Genomic DNA, 22893 nt, shown 5'->3' with positions numbered 1-22893 from the left:
CTGGCTCTAATCTTAACCATTATTTTGTGCCTTCTATGTACACTATACTGTGTTAGATACTAGAAATCAAGAGTATCTTCATTTTTTAAGATGCAGAATAAACAGTAACAAATCCAGTTTTGTTGAGTTTATGGAGGATATTTCAATAAATTTTTAATCCCTGTTATACAATCTTACTTAACATGGCAAGCTGAAACTTAAAGTGCAAAGCAGAATATCGGGAGTCTTGTTTCTCATGGAAAGTGATTTGGCTGGGTAAGCTAGCTCTTATTTGCAAAGACTCGGCTGATGTCTTGCCAGCTTTGAAAAATTTCCCTAAGCATCTCTTACCACTCCTGATTTCCCATTCTAGGCTGGGTTTTTTCTTTTGTGTGCCTGTTACAATGCAAGTGACATTGTTGGAATTTGTTTTTGTCATTAGACTAAAAATTATTTAAGGGCAGAGATCTTATTGAAGATGTCAAGTATTGTATATTCTTGCTTACAGGACTGGTGACCCTGATTATTCGTTTGTAAACCTCTAAAGGGTTGTGCTGAGGCACAGATGAGATAATGTATATAAATGTGCTTTGTAAACAATAAGGCACTTTAGATTTCTAAGAAACAATACATTCACTCATTGATATTTTCTAAATTTATTTTGGGCTGTTTTATTTTTATTATTTTTTTAAAGATTTTATTAAATTATTTGACACAGAGAGCATGTGAGCACAGGCAGGGGGAGCAGCAGGCAGAGAGCCTGGTGTGGGGCTCAATCTCAGACCCTGGGATCATGACTGAGCCTGAAGGTAGACACTTAACCGACTGAGCCACCGTGGTGCCCCTATTTTGGGCTGTTTTAGTTAACCTGTATATATTGCTTATATATTACTGGTCACCCAGTCAGTAGCTACCAAACTCCCCTTCCTTTCTGGCAGCTACTTGAGGTTGCTATTCCTTGTCTTTTCTCCTGGGACACAGTACCTGCCATCTGAATGCTTTTTGTTTTTTTGTTTGTTTTGTAATCTCACTCCCTCGTTCTAGTGATAGGAAGGTGGTTTTGCTGAAAGGCACCATGGTGTAGTGGTTAGGAGCATGGGTCCGAAGCCAGGTAAACTAGGTTGGAAGCCCCACTTTGGGACTTACTAGCAGTGTGAACTTAATTGAGCAAGTTATTTACCTCTATATGCCTTAGTTTCCTCCTTTTTAAAATGAAGGATAATAGCGATTTTTCCTATTAAAATTATGAGGATTAAACTTTTTGTGTAGACTGAGAACTGGGCCTGGTGTATAGTAAGCACTCATGTTAGATGTCCTCTTTCTCTTCATCATTTGGCAGAACTATCTGGGAAAGTGAGGGAGACACACACCTCCATACTCATATCCACACAGAGAGATTCACCTATACCTAATGGAGGGGGGGGTATCCAACTACCTCCTTTTTTTTCTTTTTCTCATTCTTTTTCTTTTTGAGAGAGAGCATCACGTACATACACGTGGCGGGGGGGCGGGAGGCATGGGCAGAGGGAGAGGGAGAGAGAAAATCTTAAGCAGACTCCACACCCAGCATGGAGCCTAACACAGGGACCCATCTCATGACCCTGAGATCATGACCTGAGCTTAAATCAAGAGTCAGATGCTTAACCGACTGAGCCACCCAGGCGCCCCCAACTACCTCTCTCATCACCTACACATCCACACACTCAGGGAGTATACCCATTTTATTCATAGAGGGTATACTCATAACCAAACAAAAAGTAGGCCCCACACCACAACCCACACCCACACCTATACAGAAAATGTGAGTATGGACTGGCATACATCACACAATCCAGTGGAGAAACATGGAGGTGGGGTTGGAAGGGAACAAATAGGGGAATATAAATATGGGCAAGATAGTAAGTCTGGATCCTGTTGAGCTACATAATACTGGCGTTTATAGGAAGTAATTCCTCACAATGAATGTGAAAAATAATATTTTAGGTAAGATAATATATTTACTGATGCTTCTTCCATGTTGGCCACATTTTTATAGCAATTTCCCTATGAGCTAGTAATTTCCAAATATAAAAGAAATTTTTTTCCTTCTTAATCCTATTCTTTCTGGTGTTTATAGTCTTGTGTATGTGCATGTACATGTTGATATTTAGTTTAGGTATTTTAAGTTAGTGACTATTTAGAGGAAGAGGTTACAAACATAATAAGTGAAATAGAAAAAAATAAGAAAGAGTAATGTAGTGTCAAAGCAGATAATCTGTTTTCCCTCCTTTGGTAGAAGGGTTGGTTATATGTGAGATGGACAGTGTGGCCTGTGACAGTGCAGGTGGTTGGAATTAGACCAAGTTAATACTAAAATGTAAACATCTGCTCTGTTTATGTCCTCAGCAAATGGGAAATAAAGCGCTGTCAGTGTTGTGGTTCTAGCGGAACACATTTAGCTTGTTCCTCATTACGATCATGGGAACAAAATTGGGAGTGTTTGGAATGTAGAGGTATTCTCTACAATTCAGGTAATATTTTGTAATTTTGAATAAAGACGTTTTTTCAAATGTATATTATTTTAAAATTTCTTCCTGTATATCTGTAATGCTAACATTGGGTTTTAAATCTACAGAGGATTTCCAAAAAGCCAAAAAACATACATTACCCAACACTAACAGTGTGGGAATAACTGATTGTTTGTTGGAAGAATCATCACCTAAATTACCCAGACAGTCACCTGGAGCCCAGCATAAAGATCTACTGAGGTATGTATTTTGAATTGGGGAAAAATATAAAACTCTCTCTTTTTTTTTTAAAGTAAGCTCTGTGCTCAGTGTGGGGCTTGAACTCACTGCTCTAAGCTCAGGAGTCACATGCTCTCTCAACTGAGCCATCCAGGCATCCCTATAAAGCTCTATTTTGAGAAAAACACACTTAGAATATTAGCTGATCTTAGTATTCTGGAAGAGTGTTTTTCAAACTGTAGGACCAATATTTGATCATGAAGTCAATACAACCAGCATTGAAAAAAGAAAACAAAACAGGATAGAATGAATGTAAAATATCAGATTGCATTGCAAATAGAATATATATGAAATTTATTTTATTGTGTACTGAGTCATGATGTAAAATATATATTATAGGTCATTTTCAAGGTAGTTTAAAATACCAAGTATACCATGTTACTTGGTTGAAAGGAAGGAATCATTTAATATAGTGATTTTTTTTTTTAATTGTATAATCATTTGCTTAATATATTTGCTGTCAAGGTCAGAGGTCTAACTGTCACCTCTTTAGAAAGTTTAAGGCACACATACAAGTATTATTGTATTAATGCCTAAATATTTTCCTACCTGGGCTGGTTCACCCCGTTCTTAGGCAACCTGGTGGTTCCCAGCTTCCGGGAGGTCACCATATTGATGCCAAACTTAGTGCAGACACCCAGTTGGCATAGCACACAACAGCCTAGAACTCCTGTGCTCAAGCGATCCTCCTGCCTCAGCCTCCTGAGTACCTGGGACTACAGGTGTACACCACTGTATGTAGTAAAATAAGTAACTTTCAAAATCATAACATTTAAATAAGACTAGAATTACAACTTAGTATCATGTCAGGTATTTATTTATTCAGCTGAAGTTAGGATTTTTAACTATATGTAGCTTTGCGAAGGAGTTTTTAGAAAAATACGCAAAGCTAACATTAGTAGCTAAGCATGATGGAAGGAAGTACTTTTTTGTTAAAAATAGTATCAAGTTAGGGGCACCTGGGTGGCTCAGTTGGTCAAGCATCTGGCTGACTCTTGGTTTTGACTCAGGCCATGATCTTGGGGTCCTGAGATCCAGCCCCACGTGGGTCTCCGTGCTCAGCAGGGAATCTGCTTGAGATTCTCTCACTCTCCCTCTGTCTCCCCCACCCATCTCCCCACCTACCCCATGCCCCGCACATGCACCCACGTGTACACTCTTTTTTTAAAAAAATAGTATCAAGTTAAAACTTAGAAGGTAAAGAGAATTTCTGTGAAAATACTTGATAACTAGATTTATAGATGAAGTGGAATATGAAGTACTATTCAAAAAGTGAAGAATTGCTGTTTTAAGATATCACTTGTGTTAACTGAAAACTTGTTAGAGATGTTTTTTAATATTTTCAGCATCAAAAAAGATGTTCACATTAATTTTAAAACTTTTAATATGTAAGTTTCCAAAGATATTATACCAGGGAAGTTTGATTCCTTGTTCCATGCTTTAACATCATATTCTAAAAGAATAACATCAGCATTGCCATTCCAGGCAGGAACAAGGAATCAACCTGTTACACAAAGGCATATTTCTGAAGGATTGTCTTACTTCCAAAAGACTTCGGTTTTCCTGCAACCTGGGTTAATGAATTAGGGGGTGTGTGAAGAAAGAAAAAGCAAAGCCTGGTCCACATTGGGGCATTGTAATGTTTTACGATGAGAAAAATTTATACTTGATGTGGAAAGATGATCCATGGACATTGCTCCAAACAAGATTATTTTGAGTACATTAATTTCAATTGCAGATGGAGAAATTGAGGCAGAGACAATTGATTTAGTCCATACAATTGCCTGGAGGTCTTAATAAGACATAGGTTGCTAAGCCTCATGAGTGCTCAGAGGTTCTGATTCTGTTTACTTGCTGTTATGGCTCAAGAATTTCCACTTCTGGGGCACCTGGCTGGCTCAGTCAGTGGAGTATGCAACTCTTGATCTCAGGATTGTAGGTTCGAGTCTCACGTGGGTGTAGAGATTACTTAAATATAAAGTCTTGGGGGAAAATTTTGCATTTCTAACAAGTGTCCAGATGCTGTTGCTGCTGCTAGTTTTGAACCACACTTTGAGAATTATTACTATAGAATTGTGAATTGTGTTTATAATATTGACTCTACTGTTAACTAACTTTATGATTAGAAATACATTGTGAAATCTCTTAAAACTATGGTCTCTCATAGAGTAAGCAGAAATTACATTTGTTCTGTTTTTAAAGGATCTAGTAAACTTGAAATGCCTTGGAACAACTGTTTGCTATAGCCATTGGCCAGGAGGGTGAGATTCTGAGCTTCTCTCTTACATCTGAATCCACTGAATTGATCAAATTTGAGAGAATGATCTATCAACATTCTCATAGGTCTTTTATGATATTAGATTTTAATTGGTAGGAAATTGGGGAGTCAAGAATTTAGAAACAAATAGCTTTTTGGTTCTGGTGGCAGCTGCTGTCCGTTTTTGGGTGGGAGTTGGGGAAGAATTTCCTTTTTAACTAATTTTTCTATTTTTTATTGGCTAAATAACTGCTGTGTCATGTAAAGTACTTTAGAGTACTTAACCTCTCTGTTTAAATTCATATCTTATAGGCAAGGCAGTAAATTTAGAAGAGACGTTTCAACAATAATGATGGAATTAGGATTTCAAATTAAAAAAAAAACTAAAAGATTATGGATTAATAAAGCCAATATCTGGAATAGTGCCTTAGATGGATTCAGAAATCAAAACTTTAATCCTTCATACACAATTGAAGTAGCATATATCAATGAAAATGACAATTTTGGAAGAGAGCATCCTGGATCAAAGCAAGAATTCCTAAGTCTCTTAATGCAGCATCTTGAGAATTCACCAATATTTGAAGGGTCCTTGTCAAAGAATTTGTCTCTAAATTCTCAAGGTAATTTTATTTATTATTGTATCTGCTGAATATACCATGTGAAAGAGATAGCTGGTTAGAATTAATATTCAGTCCCCGTGGTCAAAATGTATAGTTCACTTTGTTGTAAAATACTGATTGAATCACAGAAGAGTAGAGAAAGGGGAGTGATGTTCTTTAAATTTTGTAGTGAAACTTTTTAAGAATATACTTAATTTGTTTTAGCAATATCTTCCTTGGAGTGAATTTATAATTAAGTGTAACTTCTTAAAAATGTACTTTATATTTATTCTAATTTCCTTTGAATAGAGTGGCCAAATAGAATGGATGATTATTTAAGCCCTTCTTGTTCACATATTTGGAATTTGCAGATCGGATGTTTCTTCACAGGCTAGGATTTTTATCACATAATTTTCTGGTCCACATCTGAGAGATTTTTTTAATGTACTTTTGCTTTCAAGAATTTTTCATGCACATTTATGTATATGATACTTTTCTGTCTTTTGATGATGAATTAATTTCAAAAGAGTGATTAATTCTAGCATTCTTTTTTAGGAGCTTTTATACCACTTTTGCTGTAATAGGAAATTCAAAAGAGTGAGAAGACTTACTTCATTCCATTTGAATTTTCTCTTATATTTTCCCTAGAACTTCCTTACTGTTGCCTGAAGCATCATTAAAATAACTGAGAAACTACCAAGGTTTATTTGTACACACTGTTTAAACTCCCTAAAAAAAAAATCACTCCAAATAATCAGTAATGTTAACTCAAGACAGTTTTGGTACAGTGGATAAATGCATAAATTCACAAAATCTGAATTCAGTTTTGTACACATCTATTTCAGTTGCTTTATATCCTTAGATTAATTATGCAACCTCTCTGGAATTCATTTAACAGAGAAACTGTGACTGCTAATACGTAGCATATAAGGTTATTGTTGAGATTTTATTATTAGTTCATGTATTGATAATGTTACTTAATAATTTGCTCTTTATTAAGAGAAAGGAAAATTTACATATCTTTGATTTATCAAAGCTAAAACATTTATTTTTAAGTTTTTATTTTAATTCAAGTTAACATACAGTGTTATATTAGTTTCAGGTGTACAGTATAGTAATTCAGCACTTCCATACATCACCCTGTGCTCATCACGACAAGTGCACTCCTTAATCACCATCACCTATTTCACCCATCCCCCCCACCATTCTCCCCTCTGGTAACCATCAGTTCTCTATAATTAAGAGTCTGTGTCTTGATTTGTGTGTGTGTGTGTCTCTCATTTTTTTTCCTTTGCTTGTTTGTTTTGTTTCTTAAATTCCACATATGCGTGAAATCACACAGTATTTGTCTTTCTCTGACTTATTTTGCTTAGTAGCTGAAACATTTTAAATGACAATTTAAAAAATATTGAAAGTTATGATGACATGGTAAGATAGCATATACTCTTGGGAGTAAATTTGTGCCATTTTGGAAAATAATTTAGCCCTATTTATCAACAACCTCCTTTGAACTTCTATACTAATCAAATAATCAAAGATATATAAAAAAGAATATGGAAATAGATGTTGATTGTAATATTGTTTCTCATATTTTTGAAATTATGACCTAGCCAAGGCAGCCAGTCATAAGATGGTTTACATTGCAGCACATCTATAAATTAGTCTTAATCAGTCATTAACTGTAGATTTGGATAATTGTGTATAACGTAGAAAAAGTTTACAATAATATTGTAAGTAAAAAAAAAGCAAAAGTCAAACTATTTGTACACTAATATACATACTAGAAATACACATCAAAGTGTGCACACTGGTTATTGTGATTGAATTATATGTGATTTTTATTAAAGATTTTCTGTATTTACATCTTTTCTATTATAGGTTATTTTGTATTCAGAAAAATATATTTAGGTGAGATCTGTATTTTATACATGATTCTAGTTTCTGTAAATTATTTTACATTTGTCTAAGTCTTGGTTTTTTGGGATATTTAATTTGCTGTATATGTATTCATTATATATGGTTATCTTTAATAAAAGAATTATATTTGATGTATTTTCATCTGTATCTACAGCTCTGAAAGAGAATCTTTACTATGAAGCTGGCAAAATCCTTGCCATTTCTTTGGTTCATGGTGGTCCTTCACCTGGTTTCTTTTCTAAAACCTTGTTTAACTGCCTTGTTTATGGACCAGAAAATACCCAACCAATTTTAGATGATGTTTCAGACTTTGACGTGGCACAAATTATAATCAGGGTAAGAAATGTGCTTGTTTATTAAAATACAGACTACATTCTAGTTATATTTGAATGTAAATGCTGGATCTACAATAGAATAATACTCTTTGTGCAGTAGTCAAGAGGCATCAATATTTTTGTTTACCAGCAGAGTTCACAATTAAGAGATAGATGTTAAAGTTAGACAACTAGAGATCAAAGGGCCAGGTGTAATGTTGATATAACTAATTAGATAATGTGACTTTGGTCTGTGGTCAAAGTGGTTTGTTAACACTTCTCAGAATTAGATGGATTTATCTACCCTGCCAGAGACAATATAAGGCAGGTTCTTACTGTCTGCTAGATTTCAGATGAAAGTGCACTTTTTACAGGCAGGTGGATCTGCAAAGAGGAAGGACTTGGCTTACCAGTCAAAAAACTTAGTCTGACTCCTACAGGGAGATAAGTATGATAGGTGGAGAGAAGGACAAGGCTGAATTTCTTCTTTATGGAAGCAAGTGAGGAGACTCAATGTTTCCACCTAAAAATAGTTACCATTTATTAAGCCCTGTACTACATATTACCTGTACAAACTCAATTTAGTTATCATAATGCCCTATAAGTATTATTGCCTACATGTTACTGATTTGGAAACTAATTGAAACAATGAAAGTCATCCAACTTTTTTTCCTTTAACCTTCTTCCTGCTTAACCTTCTTAACCTTCTTCCTGCTATCCATTGTCTCCATTAATAGGCAGGATAGTTTAATGGTTAAAACCAAATGCTCAGAAGTCAGATTTTAGTTTGAAATAACTGCTATAAGCTGTGTGACCTTGGGCATGTTAGTTAATCTTGGTAAGCCTCAGTTTCAAAATCACAAAGTAAACAACATGGAAGTGTGTCCTTTTATTTGGCCCAAGGTGTCTCATCCTAAAATGGTAGTTTTTTTTGGTTTTTTTTTTAAGATTTATTTATTTGACAGAGACACAGCTAGAGAGGGAACATAAGCAGGGGGAGTGGGAGAGGGAGAAGCAGGCTTCCCGCGGGGCAGGGAGCCCGATGCGGGGCTTGATCCCAGGACCCTGGGATCATGACCTGAGCTGAAGGCAGACGCTTAACCGACTGAGCTACCTAGGCGCCCCCTAAAATGGTAGTTTAAATTGATCCTTTAACTCAACTGATTTTTCCTTTTCTCCTCTTTACCAAAAGGTGTACTTTAGTAGAACTTCATTGTCTCAGCTTCCTCTATCCTACTCATTTCTTAACTTCTTATAGTCAGACTTCTGTTCCCACAGAACATTCTCCCAAGTTAGCTAGTTTGTAGCTGATTCCAGGGATCTAAATCACCACATGCAAAAGCCTTTCTTTCCTAACTCCTCATATCCTTTTATAATCACCACTGTCTTTGAGTTTATCTCTTCTGTTTTCTTTAATATTGGATTTCTTCCTACCCCTGAAACTTGGGTATTATTCTGTGTTATCCTAACAGTCCTCCCTCTGTACTATTTGGAAAGCTGCTTCTTACCCATAACCTTTCTGAATGATTCCCAGACCTGTGTTTTTGAGCCACCAGTCTTTTATATCCAGATAGGGTCTGAGTCTTCCTAACACACTGAGCCCAACATGTTTAATAAGATAACTGTTTTTTCCTCAGAATTTTTTTTTTTTTGCCTGATTTTTCTTTTCAAAAGATTTATTTCCATGCCTTTCTGGAGAAAGGGCCATTTTCATTCTTCCATATTCCATTTATCAGTATGTGTCAAGTCATCTTATCTCTAAAAGTGAAGTTTATCTTCAGCATTTCCCTCTTATTTCTTTTTTTTTTTTTTTAAAGATTTTATTTATTAATTTGACAGAGAGAGACACAGCGAGAGAGGGAACACAAGCAGGGGGAGTGGGAGAGGGAGAAGCAGGCTTCCCACTGAGCCCCACTGATGCGGGGCTCGATCCCAGGACACTGGGATCGTGACCTGAGCCAAAGGCAGACGCTTAATGACTGAGCCACCCAGGCGCCCCTTCCCTCTTATTTCTAATGTATTTACTGGTATACCAAACTGAAATTATTTCTGGGTTCAAACAATTAGGATATTATTCTAATATTCAGGATGATTCTTTTAAAAGTATAGTTTTGATATCATTGCTTTCTTCCTCAGGAATCTTCAATGGCTTCTCATTGCCTAGTGAACAAAGTTCAAGCTATTCATTAGAGTATTTAAGACTTCCAACTCCTCTCATCGCTTTATTTCTGTTTCTGTGCTCCTATCCAATGTTTGTTTGTTCATTTAGTCAACAAATAACTGTGTACCTCATATTGTTTCATCATTGAAGATATAGTAGTGAACTAAAGTCCCTGCCTCCTTGAAATTTACATTTTAGAGGAAACACAGAAGATAAATATATAATATACTGTCGTGTAGTAAAATGTATTGTAAAAATAAATAAAAAAGAATAAGAGAAAGGAGATAATGTTTGGGATATAATAAGTTGGAGCTTAGGCTAAGCTTCTGTAACAGAGACCCCAACAGATATTTTATTTCTCTAAAATTTGTTATCTAGATTTTAGTGTAGGGATTGGCAAATTATGGCTGTAGGCCAAGTCTGGCCTGCTGCCTCTGTTGTTGTAAATAAAGTTTTATTGGAACACAGCCATACCCATTTCCCATTTGTTATGTGTCTATGACTGCTTTTACACTATAGTGGAAGAGTTGAGTAGTTGTGACAGACACCCTATAGCCCATATATCATAAGATGCTGTCTGGCCTTTCAGATGGCTTGTATTTTAGCAGTATGGTTATGATATACCAAGTCATCTAGGGAATTGGATTCCTTCCTCTCATTGTGTAATCACTTAGGAGATCATCTTCATCTACATGAAGCTTGCTCTTAAGGGAGGAAATGGAAGTAGAGTTCAGGGAAGTTTGACACATTTTCACTCACATTCCTTTGGATAGCTCTTAATCACATATAGCCACATTTAGCTGCAAGGAAAATTTGGCTATCAACTAAAACTCAGGGTGGTGGGTTTGGGAGCAAAGGTAATATGTACCTAACTATTAGTCTCTGACAGTATGTGAAGGTAATATTTTGAACAGGGTAGTTGAAAAACTTCTGGAATTTCAGCAGAAATCTGAAGTGAATGAGGGAAATCATAAATCACTGGAAAAAGTTTTTTGGAAGGAAGAGATAAAAAGGAAATTCTGTATTCAAATGAACCATTGACTGCTTCCTATTTTTAATCTTTCTTTCCCTGTGTAACTTTGTTAAAGAGCTAACCTGTATGTAAGTGTCTGGCACGTAAATGGTCAGGTGTTCCTTTGTTTATACTGTTTCCTGAACTACTCTTTTGATTCTATCCCTGTTTTAAGTCCCTCATTAAGTCTTTAAAGCCAGATAGCTGATATTCTTTCTCTTTCATAAAATCTCAGGTTATTTCACTTGCCTCTCTAGTACTATGTAACTGTTCTGTGTCAGTTATTACCTCTTATGTAAATAATTTCCTTTAAAGTGGCAGTTTACTGTAGGTTTCTTGAAGGCAGAAATTGACACTATTTATTAAACTGGATTGTCCTTTATTCTAGAAAAATAATTCTTGATATACTTTTACTCCACGGTGGTGTTCTCCAGAATTGATTATAAAGTAATAAGTGTCATTTGAAATGTGAATATTATTCACAAGTGAGTGAGTAAACTGGGTATATTTTCTTCTTTGTTATAGGTAAATACTGCAACAAATGTGGCTGACTTAAACTCAGTAGTAAATGAATGCTATAACTACTTAGAGCTTATTGGATGTCTAAGACTTATAACTTCATTAAGTGATAAATATATGTTGGCAAAAGACATACTAGTTTACCATGTAATTAAGAGAGTCCAAGCACCCTTTGAAAGGTAAGTTGTTTATATGTGATTCTCTCAAATTACATGTTTAAAGTGATTGTCTTATAACAAGAGATATATTTGATAAAAATTTAAATGCTATTTTAAAATAATGCTTTAAAACTAATGTCTTAAGGATGATTACCGTTCTAACTCTTTTATACAGAACTGCATAAATGTATGATGCTTGGGTAGGAAAAGTAATCATTATCTCAACTTATAATTTTTCTAAATCAAAAAAATTTTTAAATTCTTAGCATGTAAGCCAACTATTCCATTTCTACTCACTCATTTAATAACTATTTATTGAGTACCTGTTGTCTGCTAGGTAATAGGTAATCAGTCAACCTGTGGCCAGTCTTGTTCATCTAGCCTACCTTTATTATTGACTCCAGGATTCTTTTCTATCTTTTGTTTTTTTAATTTTTTTTTTTTTAAGATTTTATTTTATTTATTTGAGAGAGAGAGAATGAGAGAGAGCAAGCACATGAGAGGGGGGAGGGTCAGAGGGAGAAGCAGACTCCCTGCCGAGCAGGGAGCCCGATGCGGGACTCGATCCCGGGACTCCAGGATCATGACCTGAGCCGAAGGCAGTCGCTTAACCAACTGAGCCACCCAGGCGCCCCTGTTTTTTTAATTTTTAAAAAAATATTTATTTATTTTAGAGAGCAAGCACTCATGGGGGGAGGGGCAGAGGGATAGAATGCTCAAGCACACTCCCCGCCGAGCATGGAGCCCCACGCGGGGCTCGATCCCACCACCAATGAGATCATGACCTGAGCCGAAACCAAGAGTTGGATGCTTAACCGACTGAGCCACACAGGCGCCCTGACTCCAGGATTATTTTCAAGCAAATTCCAGACATAATACCATCTCAGAAGTGATCATTTTTAAAAAAATTTTCAGTATTATTAACCCATAGATTTAAATATATTTGATGTGTTCACAACCATTCACTTCTTAATCTTCCTGGAGTTCTCAGTGTCTCCATGTTTGGCCATTGTAAATATTCTTACGTTGTTTCTTTTGAGTTCTTTTTGAGGTTGACCTCAATGATCTTTTATAGCTTTCTTGGTATATGGTATATAGCAAGGTATTTCAGGCTCATTTTGTGCATTTTGGACTGAGGAATCTTTGTGTCTTTGAATCGGGAATGATATTTCCAAACTGCAATCTGGATGGTAGGGATGCTTATTTTTGCCAGATTGGTCATTGTTTCTTGGCATTTTCAGTGGACCCAAACTAGGACATAAAGGGTTTTGGTTTGGTTTTGGTTTCAGTTTTTTAAGGTAAAATACGCCTTGCATTTTACTGATACTTCAAATTCACTACTACAAGATTTTTTAACCTTTTCTTTGTCCCATGTTGAGAATCTCCGTTATCAACTTATGAACAACACAGGAGAATTAGAGTATGAAATAATTACTTACTTGATTTATTCCACATTTCATAAACAATAGTCTCAAGTAACATTACCAACATTATCACCAATAGCATATTATTATTGAAAACAGGTTAACATTATTTCTCTAGGGCTGTGTAGTCAAATTACTGTATTTAAAGACATTTGGAATATTCATTCTGTGTTGTTATATTACCAACTGTATATACATTTTATTTTCATTTTTTATTTTATTTTTAGTGATTTTTAAAAATTTCATTTTTTTTAAAGTTCTGTAAAATATTTGCATGGTTCCAAACTCAAATTATAATGAAAGTATATCAAAAGAACTCAGCTCTATAATACAAATTGCATTCAAAGAAGTATAGCTTTCATCCTTATCACAACTACTTTTCACCCCCTTATGAAGTCATCATTTCAGTTGCTTTTATTGTTTACCCTCCTATTATTTGTCAGTTTTTTAAATGATAGCAGATAAATATATGTGTGCCTATGTACTAATTTCTTTTATTAGATAAATAGTAACATACCATCCACTCTTTCCAGTCATTTTTTAAAATTGGCAATATATACTGGAGGTTACTCCATAGTAGTAAATACTTCTCTTTTTAGAATCTATATCACATGGCCTTTTCCTCTGTGTGTGTGTCTTATAAAGACACTTGTCATTGGATTTTGGGCCAGCCCAAGTAATCTAGATAGGATGATCTCAAGATCTTTAATTATATCTGGTTAGAATCTTTTTCCAAATAAGATCACATTCATAGGTTCCAGGAAATAGGCTGTAGACTTACTGGCAGGGGTTGGGGGGCTAGGACTCCAGTCTACCTCAGGATAAATGACAGTATTGGGGTTTATTTCTGGCACATGCCTAGAGCTACAACATGGAAAATGAACTTGGGAATTTGCACACCTGGTAAAGCAGTTCCTCTGCAGGTAGTTTGTGATAGGGTGGTAAAGGGGTATATAGAGAAATGAGCAGATAAAAGGGATTACAGAGAAGGAAATTCATAGGACTTGGTAATAAGAAATGGAAGAGCAAATAGTTAAGGGGGACTTTTAGATTCAGCTATACTCATTTGATGGATAATGGAGGCATTTGCCATCAATTATGGTTTAGATTTTAGTAGTAAGGTGATTAACTTTCTTTTGCACTTAGTAAGTTTGGGTACTTGGACTGTATGGTTCCCATTAGCCTGTTGGATATATTTCTGGGCTAGAGATAGATTTTATTTTTATTTTATTTTTTTAAGACAAGCCAAATTTTATTTTATTTTTTAAGATTTGTATTTATTTAAGAGAGAGACAGAGAGCACGAGCAGGGTGAGAAGCAGAGAAAGAAGCTGACTCCCTGCTAGAGCAGGGAGCCCAATGTGGGGTTCAATCCCAGGACTGCGGGATCATGACCTGAGCCGAAGGCAGACGCTTAACCGACTGAGCCACCCAGCCTCCCAGAAATAATAGATTTTATAGTGATGAGTGTATGCCTGCTAAATAGAGCCATGGGAGAGGGTAAGGGAGAAGAGAAATTGGCCTTGTTACAGATCCATGAGGCACAAATAGCAACATTTAAGGCAAAGTAAAGAAAGAAGAAGCTTTGTAAGAGACCGAAAAGATCTGGCCAGAGAAATAAGGGAAACCAGAAGACTGATCCCATAGAAGGAGATCATTCATAAGTTAGGGCAGTTTTTCCTCAGGCATAGACAGGAGTGGAATAAAAGTGAATGGGCAATTAGCAAATGAAGACAGTGAATGTAGCTAAGTCTGTCAGGTAGGTTGTCTTGAAAACATGGGATTGAATGAAATTTTTTTCCATTTAAAGATGGGAAAGATAAGCACATTTCTGTTCTCTTGAGAAAGAGCCAGTAGAAGGGGAGATGAATCTGTAGCAGGGTACCTGAGGAGGTGCGTAGCCTCCTCAGGGTACCAGAGCTACAGGTAGGACTTAGTCTGATAGATAAAAATATAGCTCCATTCTTTCCTAACTAGTGAGAATGTGCATTTAAAATAATTTACTTGTGGGCGCCTGGGTGGCTCAGATGGTTAAGCGTCTGCATTCGGCTCAGGTCATGATCCCAGGGTCCTGGGATCGAGTCCCGCATCGGGCTCCCAGCTCAGCGGGGAGCCTGCTTCTCTCTCTGACCCTCTCCCCTCTCATGCTGTTTCTCTCTCGCTCGCTCTCTAAAAAATAAATAAAAAATCTTTAAAAAAAATAAAAATAAAATAATTTGCTTGTTACTTGTATTCTGTTAATTATCCATTCATATTTTGCTAATTTCCTATTGTTCTTTTAGAAAAATGATTTGTATTTTTTGTATATTAGAGAAATTAGTTTTCTGTCATATATATTCCCACATTGTTTTGTCTTTGTTAATTTCTTTTTAGCAGTACATAAGTTTAATTTTTTTGTGGCTAAGATTTATTGCTCTTTTTCTTTGCAGTTTCTAGGAAACTTCATTTTATACTATAACTTTGAAGTATAAAATACTTCACATGTCTACATTTTTCCTCTTAAAAATTGTTAGCTTATTTATTTTTTTTATTGTTTTAGTTTTAAAACTATTTTATAAAATCAAATAGTGTGGGCAGATAAAATTAATTTTATATTAATATACTTGCTTGATATTGTCTTAAAAGTATCATATCATGTATATCTATATTATATATTTTCCTCACATCTAAGTATATGTGATAGTAAATTAGCTAGAAATGTTAATTTGTAATTGTAATACTAAACACATGTATAAATGTTGGCTTATTGTTTATCTTCTCTTAAGTTTTAAGCAGGGTCTGAAAACTCTTGGTGTTTTGGAAAAAATTCAGACTTACCCGGAAGCCTTTTATAGTATCTTCTGTCATAAACCTGAGAATCTTTCCGCAAAAATCCTTAGTGATCTTTTTACAGTACGCACATTATCTGATGTACAGGCTTTGGGATTTTGGAACAGTTATTTACAGGCTGTTGAGGGTATGTGGATGTTTTATTTTTATGTAACTGTCATAGAACATTTGTTTCAGTATACTAATTTATTTCTTTGAGTTTTGCTTTTTGGTAATACTTTCATCTGCTAACTCCACATTTACAAAATTTATTTTAAGTCAAGTGTATATTATTACTGAGTTCAAAGTGATGAGGAAAGATTACAGAGAAAATTTCAATTTTGCAATTTGTTTTCCTCTAGATAATTTGAGGTGAAAGACATTCTTCCTAGAAAACTATATGAGTGACTGCCACAGCATAGAATAATCTTAAAGCTAATTATCATCTATTTCATCTTTTTCAATTTTACGTTAAACATCATTGAGCATTAGCAATGTAAAATCATTCCATTTAATAGAGTGGGAAAGATTTAACCTTGAGTTGAAATTCTTTTTTAGGTAGGTTATTCAGTTGTTTTATACCATTTAGTTTTCCTCTCTGAGTTTGATGAACTAGTGTATCAAACAGTGATGATCTAGAAATGGCTTAAAATTATTTTTACTATCATGCCCCCTGAACCTCTTGGATTATCTGATAATTTTATATTAGAGAAGACATTCAAATATATAATGAGTAGTTCAACTAAATGACTTTCTGAGTTATACTTTGAGGTTCAACTAAACATTTATTGAGTGTACTATTTTCCTGTACTACGCTTGATCTGGTGATTTATTTTGCCCAAGATAGATGTTAGTCTCTTAAATATTCCCTGTCTAGTTGGGAAAGAGTCTATGATGATAGTAATATATATAACATAGATTTTCTTTTTTGGTAAACTTTTCAGATGGTAAATCTGCAATAACAATGGAAGACATTCTTATTTTTGCAACTGGTTGCAGTTCCATTCCACCTGCGGGATTTAAACCCACTCCTTCAATTGAGTGCCTTCATATGGATTTTCCTATTGGAAACAAGTGTAATAACTGTTTAGCTCTTCCAATCACCAATACATATCAAGAGTTTCAAGAAAATATGGACTTTGCTATAAGAAACACTCTAAGACTAGAAAAGGAAGAAAGTTCTCACTACATTGGACATTAAAATGTTTTGAACAAAGAAATGCTTCTTTACAAGCTGCTATTGATACTTTTTGTTTCAGAAATCTGTCCATTATTTGAACAAACTTGTCAGCTTCTTGGCCCAATAAAATTTATATGAACATAAAGGAATGTTTTGGCTAAAACATTAAGCTAAAAAAATTTTTTGTTAACGTGTACCAGTCAAAGTGATGATACTTTTCTATTTTCTTAGTACACATGCGTCATAAATTTTAATATAAATAGTTTTAAAACAGCTGTACAGACTTTTCAAGTATAATAGCATGGTATATATATATATGTGTGTGTGTGTATATATATATATATATATATATAAGAAAAAAACTTATATTCACTGTTTCTGCAAATTAGCATTAGCTATAGGATGCCACAATGATTTTTCTAGTTTTTTGTAATTTTCAAATTCTTATTTTATTTTAAAGCATTAAATGAAAAAGCAAATTGATAAATCCTGTTATATAAATCAAAGGCATATATTCTGGGGGGGGGTGTTATAAGTATTTTTTCTAGGATGGCTCTAAATTGGTTAAAAATGTTTTTAGATTACTGATTTATGTTGAAACAGATCCACACTGCAATTAGATTATGCCTAATGGGAAGTATTATATGAAAAAGCAGAATTGCACAAATATTCTAGAACCTATGGACATTCCATAGTCTTAAGAACACTTCTGAGGTGGATAAAGTATAGTTGAAAATACCTTAAAAAGTGTTTAAAGACTTGGCTTTAATCATAGGATTTTCTTTTTTTCTCTGTATCCCATGTGTGGTATTAAGCCACATTATGTCTGATCCAGAATCATTTGGGGTGTGTCAATTTATCTCTGTGGATTGCCATGTGATAGATTTGACTCTTTGACAGTTATTTATTATCAAGTTGGTTGTATGATAGGTAAGCTGGTACCATTGCATTATACAGTTACCTTCTTTGCTCTTGAGAGATATCTGTTATTATATAAGCAATGTAAAAATATGTAAGAAAGAAATACAAATAGAATGAAAAACCCACTCTAATCTCAGCATGCAGAATTAACTACTGTGTTTCATTCATTCTATAAACTATTTACCTTTCCTTTCCTTTTAAACTTTATTAATGTTACTAAAAGTCAAAGAATATCTAAAAGTAATAAGAAATCATGTAATAACAATTTGAAGGTACATAGTTCCATAGTCATGTCCCCATGTTTATACTCTTGCAAAAGAAGAAAGTGGAAAAGTTTATGTTCCTAATCTATTATCAAACATAAATGGGCCTTCCACCAAAGTAAATTTAAATTGGACGAGAGGTAAATCATTATGAGAGGTTGGTTTTAACGACATTTTTTTTATATGCAAAGCAGATAACAACTATCATCATATTCTCATCCTCCGCAAGACATCCTTAAGTTACTGATATTTTCAAAGAAAAACAACAGGACTGATTTGATACTGGTGATGTATCTCTTAATACCAAAGGAAAACTAAAACATAAATTAAACCCAGCAAATTAAAGTTTCATTTTAACTTGAAGTTCTTAAGAACATTATACAAGGCATTTATTTGTCTTGTATTGAATTGTTAGATCATCAAAAGTAATTCAAAGATTGATTAAGAAAAGAGTTTGAATATCTAATATAAACTTCAAATTTGCCATACAGCTTTTATTCCAAATGTGTTGATAAATTGGATATTTCTCAACTGTACCTAGTTTTTATAAAAAGCCATTAAACCAATAGAAACCAAAAAATCTAATTAAAGCTATTTTCTGGTCATTTGTAGTTTTAATTTCTCCTACAGTGGTAATTAAAACTGATGAACATTCACACAGTTTTTGGGTGGGGTGGTGTTGTAGGGAAGCAATGTGCTTGGGTTGACTATAATTAAAAACAGTATTTCAGCTCTCATTTCACTATTTTATGTGTAGACAGGGCCTTGGGATAAGGTGTGATGTAAATAATAATTTAGGATATTCACATTTTAAAGTGAAGCATACTCATTGCAAAGCATTTTCTAGGCTTAAGGATGTTACATAAGTTTGATTTTTAGGTTAATCTATATAGTCAAGGCATAGAGAATCCTATAGGTTATTTATTTTCTGCAGTGTTACTATGTCACATGGTTGATGTTCTTTTTCTATTCATCGTTCTAGTCAGTACACAACTCTTACGCTGATTTTTAAAAGTAATTATGCTATAAAGCCTTATAAATGTGTATTTGTATTTCTTAACTATTTCAGTCATCTAAATGTCATATATTTCAAGTTTGTTTTCTATTGCTCTCAATATTAAGGAAAACCATAAAGTCATCTATTGTACATTTACTGTTAATAGTCTGATTAGTTTTAAATTCATTGTTTTTAGACACTTAAAAACTTTTAGTATGGGAACTTCATGTGAAGACCTTTTATACAATTCTTTACTATTCTTGTACTTAGTCATTTTAATGTTTTAGTATTTAAGGTTAAAGTTTCTTTAAAATATCTTGTCAGAAACTGGGTTATGATTTTATACATTGTAATATTTAATTTCCATATTATGAATAAGCCATTATTTGGGTCAAGTAAAAAGCCTTCATTTGATTACTAACCTGAGAATTCACTTTGGCTTCTACTTTATGCCAAACTTGTAATAATTTTTTCCCTAAATTTGTGGAAGCTATTGGAACTCAATGCTGAATGCTAAGTAAAGGAGATTATAATAGGTAAGTTTTCTCCATGACTTTGCCTTTAGTATTTAGTCATTATAAGAAAATGATTAGAACAAAAATTCTATTTATATGTAATTCTTTGATATAGGGATTATCATTCTTCATTGTTAGTTTTACAATAAGCTATTAAACTAGTGTTTATGCTTTAAGTAATGCAATACAAAGTTTTATGCTTCAAGTAATGCAATACAAAGTAGAACACATTGAATAATGGATTACTTGAATGTATATGTAGTTTAGAAAAATTTGGATTGCTTTGAAAAGACCCAATTTTCAAGTTCTCATTTCGACTGTTATCTTTTCCAGTTGCCAAACATATTCCAATACCTACTGTATGCCAGATATTATGCTAGGTGATAGTTGATGTGGCAGCCTATTCTCCCCTCCCCCTTTTTTGACTTCAGATGTAACCAGAAAACATGATATAATGACGTTTCCTAAATAAATATGTTCATGCTACTAAATGTGAAGTGCTTATATGAACTAAGTTAAATAACTTGTTAGGATTTATTGAGGTTAAGATTCTGACAATACTAAATAGATACAAGATCTTTTTCATATTTGAGAGATCCTGTAAGCAGTTGTTGGCTGACACCTGAGAACCTCTCTTGAATGAGCCATTCTGAGACATTCTGTGTTAAAACTATTCCCTAATGTAAAAAAATTGTTTGCCAGAATAAATTATTTAAGCCAAAAATCTGGATAGGTATAGCCAGTTAGTTAAAAGTCTACAGTAAATTAGGTTAACACTTTGAAGCCATAGTTTGATTCTTGCTGATTCTAGGAATGCATAACAAATTCCTCTCTCAGTCTCAGCCTTACAGGTTCTATTTGTCTACTGCCACTATTTTGTGGGATATATTTTTTTATACTTTTTTCGTCCACCTTCTGTGTTTTTATCATTTCATATGTATATACTGTATATAAATGTTAAACATTGTCTTAATGTTTTGTATTAGTATGACTCACAGTCTTAGGAAGAAGTCTGTGATAGAACTGAAATGGTTAGCTGATAGATTTGCATTTGAAAATGAAAGTACCCAAATGAATAAGATTGGGCTCTCAGATATTGGAAGATGATAAAGTGTATGTTTTACTTTCCATGAAGACAAACGATGAAGTAGAACTTTCCCCTAGGGCAGGAATTGTCATTTCTGTTTAATTACAGTACACTTAGATCATTGGTGATTCCTTCAAAATATTCCTTCAAAATAACACTTAAGAAAACAGTAAATACTCCCAACAGTAAATTTCTTAGTGATTATGCCAATTAGCTGTAAAAATGAGAGATGATGCAATTCTTAAAGGTAAAGAATGTAGGTTCATAACCTTATATCAACCTATTTTTCCCACCCACCAGCCCCTGGTAGTCACTCTTGGTCTGTTTCCATGAATTTGGCGCCCTTTTTTTTTTTTAGATTCCACATATAGTTCATTTGATGTAGTGACAACTTTTCAGCTGTAAGATGAGTAAGGTCTGAGACCTAATATATAATATGGTGACTACAGTTGATAACTATTGTATAATTGAAATTTGCTGAGTAGATTTTAAATATTTTCACCTAAACGAAGATAAATATGAGGTAATGGATGTGATAACTAGATAGGGGGAATCCTTTCGCAGTGTTATACTTCTATCAAATCATTAACGACGTAAACTTTACTTTCCAAATTTTGTCAGTTACACCTCGATAAAGTCGAAAAACTTTTTTACACAAAAATAACTAAAATCAGTTATCAATAGCGCATACGTTTTGTCATCACATGGCTTCACGCGTATATTAAAATACCAGCTCTGTCCACTAACCTCCCCCACCCGTTGTTATGTGATCTCGCAGTTACTTAAAAGGGAGGAGGATACCAATTTGCCATTTTGTACCTTCCTAGCTCCTGTGTTCATGTAGGCAAAACACCATAAAACTAAACCATTTTGCCTAACAGATAAGATTGAGAAATCTGCCAGAATTTAGAGCAATGCTCCAAAACTGCCTTGTTTCCCCGAAAAAAGGGGGCAAAGGGAGACCTCTACTGCACTTGGAAACGGAGAAATGAGCTAGCATTTAAACGCCTACTTTGTTCCTGGAGCTTCATTTACTTTAGTCCAGTGATCCTTAAACCCCTAGAGCATTCTCAACATTTAAGAGATCTGAAAACGACCAATTTAGTATTTAATTACTAACACCACGACCAATTTAGTATTTAATTACTAACACCACGCTCCTCCCTAAAAGTTCGGTTTAAAGCAGCTACGATTTGAGAAGCTGTGGCTTCATTAGATAGGATAAAAATCCCTACTATTTCACAGCTGTAAGTAAACACCAGGTGTTCAGGTATTAACTCCCAGGGTCTGCCAAGTTTTGAAGAAAGCTGAAGGAGGCGGGATCTAGCCCGCAAGAGCCTCCCTCGGCCCCGCCCCCCTGGGCTTTGCTTCCGGGGCAGTCGGGGTGGCCACGTAATCCTCGGGTTGTGCTCGCCAACCGTGCAGTGGATGGTGGGAGTCAAGATGGCGGCGGCTGCAGGGGCCAGTATTCGAGAGAGACAAACCGGTACGATTTATTCCCTTCTCCCTGCGGTTTTACGCTTGCGGTGGAGACAGCCTCTTCCTCTGCTTGTCGCCCTTCCTCGTTCGCGGTGCGTGCAGCTCAGAGACGGCCCTCCAGAGGCTTAGTCCAGTTTCTAGAGCATTGAGAGCCCCTCCCCTTTTGAGTTTTTAGGGAAGATGCCAGTGGCTTGAGAACTCGGTCCCTCATATGTGGTTCAGGAGAATGGGCTTCAGGGTGGATAGTTTGCTACGGGCCTGCTCCTGTCTCTTTTCTACTGGGCGTCAGAAGGGCATCACAAGAAGATATGGTAGCTGGCATTTCCCCCCCTCTGTTGCCACCTATGAAGTCTCTGGGTTTGTTTCTGTGCGTGGTTCAGTTCTCTGCTAGTTTTAATGTTGAAGGAGTTTCGTTTTTGGCACTTCCTCCACAATTACAAAATTTAGTTATTCTTTCAGAGCAGCTTACGTTCTGCTATTTCTCTCCTTTGGACCAGTCTTTTGGGGGTATCTGAAGA

At 34.9% G+C, this 22893-nt stretch overlaps 2 protein-coding genes across 6 annotated transcripts in view; both read left to right on the top strand.

The window, feature by feature from the left end:
- The window catches only part of G2E3 (G2/M-phase specific E3 ubiquitin protein ligase), a 61389-nt gene extending 41089 nt beyond the window's left edge, over positions 1-20300 (top strand). For all 5 annotated transcript variants that reach the window (XM_081830657.1, XM_081830656.1, XM_081830659.1 and 2 more), the window contains 7 exons: positions 2365-2489; positions 2594-2726; positions 5335-5642; positions 7693-7874; positions 11551-11723; positions 15891-16081; positions 16878-20300. In XM_081830657.1, coding sequence (XP_081686783.1) covers positions 2365-2489; positions 2594-2726; positions 5335-5642; positions 7693-7874; positions 11551-11723; positions 15891-16081; positions 16878-17134 — 1369 coding nt within the window. In that variant the 3' untranslated portion in view covers positions 17135-20300. The remainder of the gene's footprint in view (positions 1-2364; positions 2490-2593; positions 2727-5334; positions 5643-7692; positions 7875-11550; positions 11724-15890; positions 16082-16877) is intronic.
- Positions 20301-22255: 1955 nt separating this feature from the next.
- Positions 22256-22893, top strand: part of SCFD1 (sec1 family domain containing 1) — an 86889-nt gene continuing 86251 nt past the window's right edge. Inside the window, exon 1 of the mRNA XM_081831831.1 lies at positions 22256-22382. Coding sequence (XP_081687957.1) covers positions 22325-22382 — 58 coding nt within the window. The 5' untranslated portion in view covers positions 22256-22324. The remainder of the gene's footprint in view (positions 22383-22893) is intronic.

Source organism: Leptonychotes weddellii, chromosome 9, assembly GCF_054177405.1.
Source record: "Leptonychotes weddellii isolate Sample4059 chromosome 9, ASM5417740v2, whole genome shotgun sequence".
In the NCBI taxonomy this organism is placed as follows: domain Eukaryota; kingdom Metazoa; phylum Chordata; class Mammalia; order Carnivora; family Phocidae; genus Leptonychotes; species Leptonychotes weddellii.
The sequence above is the reverse complement of the archived record's forward strand: the minus strand, read 5'-3'. Positions and strand labels throughout refer to the sequence as shown.